General features: G+C 37.7%; 2 protein-coding genes and 1 long non-coding RNA gene across 4 annotated transcripts in view; 1 reads left to right on the top strand and 2 right to left on the bottom strand.

The window, feature by feature from the left end:
• Positions 1-8,686, bottom strand: part of LOC146479190 (uncharacterized) — a 203,616-nt gene that overhangs the window by 25,549 nt on the left and 169,381 nt on the right. The gene's annotated exons all lie outside the window — the stretch shown is intronic.
• LOC146479208 (uncharacterized) lies at positions 63-4,130 on the top strand. Of its 2 annotated transcripts, none has more exons than XM_085111488.1 (6): positions 63-247; positions 876-1,282; positions 1,951-2,098; positions 2,887-2,982; positions 3,404-3,478; positions 3,934-4,130. In XM_085111488.1, the coding sequence occupies exons 1-6, from the start codon at positions 172-174 to the stop codon at positions 4,068-4,070; spliced, it is 939 nt and encodes a 312-aa protein (XP_084967614.1). In that variant the 5' UTR covers positions 63-171; the 3' UTR covers positions 4,071-4,130. The 2 variants fall into 2 exon arrangements, with proteins under 2 accessions (XP_084967614.1, XP_084967615.1); XM_085111489.1 differs by lacking the exon at positions 63-247 and adding an exon at positions 260-421.
• The window catches only part of LOC146479207 (uncharacterized), a 4,929-nt gene continuing 1,492 nt past the window's right edge, over positions 5,250-8,686 (bottom strand). Inside the window, exon 2 of the mRNA XM_085111477.1 lies at positions 5,250-7,003. Coding sequence (XP_084967603.1) covers positions 5,541-7,003 — 1,463 coding nt within the window. The 3' untranslated portion in view covers positions 5,250-5,540. The remainder of the gene's footprint in view (positions 7,004-8,686) is intronic.

Here is an 8,686-nt window from a genome sequence, read left to right as displayed (position 1 = left end):
ATACTCTTCATGTATTGCTAAGCGAGGGCAACCTCGTCCCAGGGCAATCCGCGTGGTACCCCTTCAACATGGCGGACGAACTTGAGTTCTAACGCGTGTCGGACAGTCCGCGTGTCGCTATCTTGATGATCTTTTATTTGTACCTTTGACTAAATCAGGTTTTCATCAAGAATGACTCGTTTTGCTCGTCCTTCAAAAAAGACGAGCCTAGAAGCTACTCCGTGGCACGAACTTGTGAATTCAGGAGGTAATGATTTACTTAGTTTCTGCGTATATCAGACAAAGTATAATTTAAGCTTAAAAATATGGCCCAGGAATGGCTCACCGGTCGTCGACTTTGTAGCGAAACTACCGGATACCTTACAGTGTGGTAAAGTGACAGTGTAAGGGTGATCAATACAATTGTTATTTTTAATGAAAGGTTTGTAAATGACATTAATACACACATTGGACCGTAAATGTATTTGGGGGTTTAGTTTAGTTTTCATTGAAAACTCAGTTAGGCTTGTAGTAGATTTTTAACCTTTTGCCTTGGTCTTCGGCACAAAAATTATATTAAGCTTAATGGAAGCTGTGCATAAAAAAAAAAACGAAACGATGCCACCAAAACAATCCTTTTGTGTGAGAATTAAAATTATTTTTATCTGAACAATAGATTGTATTTAGATAATTTGCAATCTTTGAGGTTTCTATCAGATGCAGTTGAGGACAAATTAATAGCATTAATCTATTATGCTCAATTTCAAAACTTAACCAACGATGAATTTGAGTCATTTTATGACAATGAGAAATTTAGTGGAAATTAACATCGTACTCACTGGAAATATAACCTAAATCCAAACCACTGTTTCTTTTGATGAAAATATGTGATCAAGGTTCAAAAACAGGAAACAAAGCAGCTAGTGAAGAAATGCATCACTCAGCTGGAAAGAAAATGAAAACAACTGGCAAGAAAAGAAAGAAGATCTCCAATGTGGATGATGGGAGTGTAAAACCAAAGAAATCAAGGAAATTAGAATCCCGGGAGGCTGAGAGTAAACCCCCAGGAGAAGGGGAGAATGGTAAATCTGTGATGAAGAAGAAAGTAATTACAAAGAATAAGTGGAAAATGACAAAGAATTCAAGAAAAGACAATCATAAACAAATGACAATGAAGAAAAGACTTGGTACTCAGAAAAATCTTGGAAAGTACAAGAAAAGAGCACCGGCTACTGAAACAAATTGGACAGAAACGTTGGATAAAAAACATGAAGCAAGAAGGAAGAGAAGAGCAAAAGGAAAGGTAATGATGATGTGGGAGTGAATAAAATAAATGCTCAACCCCGAAACAAGGCCCTCTCTGTCTCAGACGTCTAGATTCACTTTAAAACAGTAAGAGGCTGCTATGTAATTCTAAAATTTGTAAAATGTGGAAGCCATGTTGGTCTTCTTGATTTTTCAGAAGCATCTGAAAACACCCAGAATTTACAAAGGAGTTAAACAAATCCAACTAAAGAGCCCTAAGATGGTCTAAAATGTAAAAGTTTACACAGTTAAATCTAATTTTAATAGGAAAATCAAATAATTTTCTTAGAAAACCTACTGGTCGAAATTATATGATTACCACGGTAAATTCAAATTTCATGAATGTTGACAAGTTACACTGTCTAAATTCTTCCAGGTAAATTGGTTGGAAAAGCTGCAAAGTTTGGTGGCTTAAATTGCTTGTATATTTAAAAACTGAGACACTCATTTATGTTCAGTATACAATAATGTACAGTGTAGTATGGTCAGAATCTGCCTCTCCTGACCCCCCCCCCCCACCCCCGCTCCCTGGTCTGGATACACACAGGGTCAAACCCCAGTATGTATAAAACTTTGTTACATTTAATGGCAGAATCTTGCAGATGCTTTATTCATTGTCTGACTGAGTATGAAAAAGAAATCTTATCGGTGATCAAATTCCTGCAGGCATGTTTTCACTGCCGTCAAACTGGACATTTGGTGTCTGAGTGTCCATTGGCCCAAGATGCAGAGACGGGTGTTGGAAACTGCTATAAGTGTGGATCTTCTGAGCATACAACTAAAAATTGCAACAATAAATCAACAGAGGCTGCAGGTAAGCTGACTGTTCTGGTCGAAACTGGATGGTTTGATATTGCCAAGTGCTGGGATAACCATGATAAAAGATAATATATGGCACAGTTTTTTCACTGTTTCAATGATAGTATTGATGCGCATTTAAATTTGAAGGGCTTCTCACAAAAGGAGCGTATATCGCTTTTTTGGTGGATTTTGGTGAATTTTCTCAGGATCTTGCTAAATCTTTACATATGGACTTGTTTTGATGTGAAGAATGTCGTTCTGTGACTTTTTTTGCTGGTTTTTTTTTTTGTGCCATCTTGATTTTTTGGCTCCATTTTTCTCGAAAACAAAACAAAAAACAGTGAAAAAAATCACAGAGCGACATTTATCATGTCATAATAAGTTCATATGTAAAGAATTAGCGAGATCCTATGAAAAACAAAATTTCACCAAAAAAGCTATATACGCCCCTTTTTGCAGGTATGTAACACTAAAATGTGGTATTTTCATTAGAACACATGTGAACATGTCAATGTGTTCACCTGAATTCTCATTACACCGCTTGCTAACAAAACATGCACCCATGGATTTAGTTTGGTATATGTGGTTATTTTGTGAAATATACTGTAGTCCCCAGCTGTCAGCAGTCCAGAAGTCTTCTCCTCCCCAAAATAAGACTACAGTTTTGTCTGTCTGTCTTTCTGTTGCAATTAAAGTTGAAACCAGGGCCCTGGTTGAAACTGTTATTACAATGCTTCTCTTCCAAGTCAAGTCAATGGCAACCATCTAACTAAGAAGTTGATCTTTTTGTGTTTCCTTCAGCAACAACCTTTCCTTTTGCCAAGTGTTTTATTTGTGGAGAAACTGGTCACATAGCAAGAGCCTGTCCTGATAATCCTAAAGGACTTTATCCAAATGGTAAGAACACTTTTGAATTTGTTGTACAGTCTACTCAGAAAATATCCAGGTAATTCCTTGGTGGGATAGTGTTTTTTTTTTTTTTTGCGTCACATGCACCATGGTTAACTACAGACCAAAATAGTCCTTCATGTCAAGTTTTGGGCGTACATTTAGTGCAGTTTTTGTCATTGAAAATGTTTTTACCCACACTGTTTGAGTAGACTACAAGCAACCCCATATTTTTCTTAGGGATAGAAGAGCGAATCATTTACCAGTAGATATGCCAGTTTGTGTGAAAATTGTCTCCGGTGAGGGGACACTTCCCCCCAAACATTGCATCTCCTCATGGGAGGCAATTTTTGCATGTGTTCGCATGGTTTGCTTGCTTTACTATCCATAAGAAGAATGGTAAAGCAAAGTACTTGTTTCCCATTTGCAGGTGGGGGATGTAAAATCTGTGGATCAGTGGAGCACTTTAGGAAAGATTGCCCTGAATTAGCAAAACATACTAAAGGTAACAAATTGATGTAGTTATCATGTTTAAAAATACTGTCTACATACACTGGTTTTGAAAGGTGTCCCTAAACTTATTGGTATTTGTTTTTTTTTTTTTATTCTGAACTTAAACAAACCACCAACCCGTAAATTTGCTGATTTTGGGAGATTCAGTGACTACTTTGAATTTTAATGATCTTGGAAGATTTGAGTGATTCAAATGTTCAACTTAGTACTGTTTAGCACAGAGCTCTTTTGGAGACTGTGAGTGGAACTGGTGTAAAGTACTTATAATATTCTAATTATGCATTGGAAATTGAGTTAGTGATTAAGGGCATCAATCATCACTAAAAAAAAGCGCTTGATTGTGACCCTGAAAAAGGATTTTTTCAACTTAATTTTAAAAATTAATTAATAGTAGTTTGTTTTAAATTCCGAATGACTTTCTTAATTATTATTTAATATGTTTCTTAGGATCATCAACCACTGCACATGTTCAAAATATGAAGAGTAAAAAGGGACATTATAGTGCAGATGCAGAGCTAGAAGATGAAGGAGGAACTTCTTACAAGGCACCAAAGAAAAAGGGACCTCATGTTGTCAAATTTTAATAGTCACAGAAAAAGGGACCTCTTGTTGCTGAATCTTATTAAATTCTGCACTGAAAATGGGACCTTGTGTTGTCAAATTTTAATATGTGCTAAGAGACAAGGGAATGCATTTTTCATAGTTGAGATGGTCTCTTTGCTTGTTAAAAAATTCTTAAAGTTCTGTCACATACAGGTCTTTCAAGTGGGTGATGTTTAAAACAGGTACACCTATGCATAACTAGCTATAAATGCAATTTTTTGGGGGAAATTTTACACAAGACTAAAAGTTTCTTGCTTCAGAATACATGACTTGTTGTGTTTTGACTTTGCATTTGCTTACAGTGAAATATTTGCTGATCTTCAGTGGTTCCATACTTGATTTTGACATGGAATTTCCTGACAAGTGGTATAACTAACATACCCCGGGAGGATTGCTTTGTTTGTACAGTGTACGCCTTCGGCAAGCAGCAGTCCTAATATTGCTGTGAGTCATGCCATTGCTACTTAACAAAGTTTTTATTTGTTTTAAAGAACTTTTTGTCTCCTTGTTAAAATTCTTTCGGGTAGTTCCGGTTAAAATGATCATCAAAAAAAATTTAATGAACAATGAGATACAGTTGTCAAGTACCATGTTTTGTGTTCATGACTCTATCCTCCACAGTTCTTGGATTTGAATGGCCACTGGCAGTTAAAATGGAAGCCATTGCAAAGTTGTCAAAAAGATGTCAAGAAGAGTATTTATTTTTATAAACTTCATCAAGTAGGAACACTATGGCTTTCAGCTCTGCAAGAGTCCTGGTAGTACACTGCTCAAATGTTGCTTGGTGATGGACTATCAGACAAACTATTAAAGAATCGGATTGGTTACCCAAGGCTGTCTGATGGTTATTTTTTTAAATCATGACTCCCCATACAAGGAAAACTGAGGAATTCACAAACTAACTTGCCAGAAATAAAGCACTTTTACTGAATTTCTTTGCTGAATTGCTGATTGATTGATTGCTGCCAGGTTATGCAAAAACAATTTTTTAAAGCTCTCATTTTCTATCAAATTTGATAGTTGGCAATAGGAATTTTAACCTTGAACTTGGGATCTAATTCTTAATTATAAACCAACACAGAAGTGCTAGTAATTTACTATTCAGTAAATGAGTAAATGTTTATTAGGCCTCTCATAATCCCACTAAATAACAAAGAATTGGAATCCCCTCCCATGTATCATATTTCACTGTCTTGAAATTACATCATCTTAATTTATATGCACGTTAATGTGCATGATTTAAGATTAGCTAAATGAAGATCTGATATGCACTGAACTTAAAACATTTTGCTCTTTATTTAAACCTGATTTTGTTATACACACTGTCACTAATTATTCTTTTGTCCTTCATGACCACAGTTTAGTTTAAAAAATTTTACTATTTGCTATCTTATGCGTTTGTTAGTGCTGGTTCTCTCTACTGGGGGATGTGACCTAGTGTAGGATAGCATTCATTTGTTGACAAACCATTTCTGGCCAACTTTGTCAGCGGTATGCCCCTGATCCACATGCGCACCAACGGTCCAGCGGGACATTTCTCTCAAGCCAGTTGTGGACACGATGATGAACCACCAATAGGCATTGGGCTGGATCATCACCTCGAGTGGATTGGGTGCTGACATCATGCTGACATGACTTACAGATTGGGCAGCCACATGGTTGCCATCTGGAGACACGGCCAAGTTTTGAGCCTTGTATGCACGTCCGTGCACTTCATCTCCTTGCACACAGCGTACATCTGCTCCAGCTCTGACAGCCTGCACCAGTGCATCACGGCATCCATCAACCACTTTTCCAGACTGGTCATTTGATAAGACTTTCTTCCACGGTCTGGTGTCGATGAACCATTTCACTGTCAGCTTGTCTGTTGAGTCACCCCGGTGCTTGTGTTCTCCCACATTGTACCGTGTCGCACGGACAGTTCCCGTGGTAGAAACCATCAGCCAATACCAGTAGGCATCATTTTGAAATCGGGTCAAACTTTGTTTGCTGACATGTTTGAGTGCCTGGGCTGTCACATGACCTTTGCGTACAGACAGATTGTCCGCCTCAGCAGTGTGGTAATTCCATGCAGGGATCTGGAAACGAACACGATGGCCAGACAGCAAAGCCGATGTCAGCATGTAACGTGATCCAGACTTCGTTTTCCCATTGGCATCATGGGAAAAGACTTCCTTCCAGCAACTATCTGCAAACCACTCAATTGCCACAGTATCTTGGTTGTGACCTTGTGACTGGTGAGTCCCAACAGTCCAGCGTGACATGTCACGTAATCCACTACTAGTAACCACGGTGAACCACCAGTAGGGATTTCTTGCTAGAAATTTTACGCTTGTGCTTATGTGGTCTAGACTTTGACCAGAAACAAACCCATGAGAATAATTGCTGTTAATTGCAACATTCTGGAGGGGAAAGGAATACCTCTTGCTACTCACACATCTGATTTCCTGGCCATTCAGAACACTGCTCTCCAGTGCATTGTAGCTGCCCTGGACTTTGTTGCCATTGGCCTGGTGTGAGTATGTTGGTTTGGGAATAAACGTTGATGTTTGTACAAACCATTTGAGGCTTGTCCTCCCAATGTTGGTCCCACGATGTGTACTTGAGCCCACATTGTACCTGGTCATCTGCATCAGTCCATCAGTGGACACGATTGCCCACCACCAGTAAGCATTGTTTTGAAACTTGTCCCATGAAGCTTTGCTAACATGCTGAAGCAGCTGAGCAAACACTTGATTGTTGTAAATGTGCACATTGTCTGCTTCTGTACTGTAAGATGTTCCAATTACCACTCGCATACGAGCACCAGATAATACAGCAGATACTAGGGAAGCCTTGGAACCTGACAAGACATTTCCACTGGCATCATTGTGAAATGCTAGTTGCCATGGTGATGAGCAGATGGCTGAAGAGTCTGTGAACAACACACACTTTATTAAAACAGACAGTTACAAGCTGGTTATATACCTACCCGCAAATAGCTAAAGCTAGTCGAGGCGGGTAGGTATGTCTATACTAAACTAAATACAAATAAATTTGGTGTTTACAAATTGACAGCCACAACTAAAATAAAAGTTAAATAAGTAGTAAACAAACAAGTGAATATACAAAACAAAAAGGATTCGCAAGCTGATAGAAATTAAAGTATTTTTACAAAGTTACAAGCTTTTCATTATTTCAAAAAGCAAGCCTAAAAGTTGAAAGAAAAAGTATTTCTAAATATAAGTGAATAATTTTATATAGTTTATAGGCTTACAGCATTCTTAAAATGTTTCAAAGTTGTAGGCAACAATTATACAGGAGTAGTATGCAGAATCAAAAACTAATTAATTAAAAAAGTTCAAAGGATTCTTGGGGAAATATTGTGAACTAGGCAGCAATTCATCATCTGTTAGGCCAGGTCTGTAGGCTGCAAAATTGTTGCTTGAAGGTTCATTTGGGTGGGCTTGGCTTATCCTATGTAAAACCTCGCATTATTATTCTTTTTAAAATTATTTGCTATTATATCTGAATTACTCATAAATTTGACATAAATGCCATGCTGAATACTGATCTATGGTGCAAGCAAATACGGAGAAAAATAGATGGACAATATTACCAATTTGGGGCTGAGAAAGGTTGCCGTCACTTCAAGTACATTGTTTATTATCAAATGAAGCGTGCAACTGTCCTTGAAGACTAGCAGGTGCATCATGTGCTCCTTCTAGCTAATAAAAAGTTATCACCTATAAAATGTGTACATTTATTATTATTTGTTTTACTAGTCTGCTTAGTTTATCAGGCCCGCAGTAATAATATTGTTGTACACAATATACAGATTTGGCTACAATTTCCAACTGGTTTTCGAGTAATCTGTTGACCTTAATATCTCTAAATGTAATTTCGTTACTTTTGGTCACTCACGGAAGCTTAAACTAGTTAGTGACGTCTCTCTTAAGGTAAATTCCTCTGCTATTGATAGGTCTGGCTCGTTTAAGTACATGGGAGTGGTTATTAACCAAACTATGTCTTGGTCCGAGCACATTGACACTATCAGTACAAAGATCAATCAAAGGATTGGAATGATAAAGAGAATACGACATCTTCTGCCTCTACATACTAAGCTAACACTATACAATTGCTTAATCATCCCACTGTTTGACTATGGAGATACAGTGTGGGGTGATAAAAATAACAACACGCTTATGGGTCAGCTGCAAGTTCTTCAAAACAAGGCAGCCAAGGTCCTGCTTAATTTACCACCAAGAAGTTCATCAACCGAGGCACTTGATCGTCTGGACCTGAAGCCCCTCTTAAAGAGACGACACTTCCATCGCTGTATTATGATGCAAAAATATCTGCTGGGGGATATTGATTTTAAATTTGACGTCAGACGCAATAGTAGTTTTCATTCTTATCTAACTCGTAGAAGTAATGATTTACACCTTCCTCGCGTGCGTACCAATTGGGGCAAGCAAACTTTTATTTATCAAGCCTCTAAGGACTGGAACAGCTTAGACAATGACTTTAAAAACAACAAATCACTGTCCCTTTTTAAGGCAAAGCTTAAAAGTTTGTGAATGATGATTTTTTAGCTATTTTAAATTAGTTCAATCTT

Source organism: Pavona decussata, unplaced genomic scaffold (assembly GCF_977016875.1).
Source record: "Pavona decussata unplaced genomic scaffold, jaPavDecu1.1 SCAFFOLD_61, whole genome shotgun sequence".
Lineage (NCBI taxonomy): Eukaryota > Metazoa > Cnidaria > Anthozoa > Scleractinia > Agariciidae > Pavona > Pavona decussata.
This window is presented reverse-complemented; position numbering and strand designations above follow the sequence as displayed.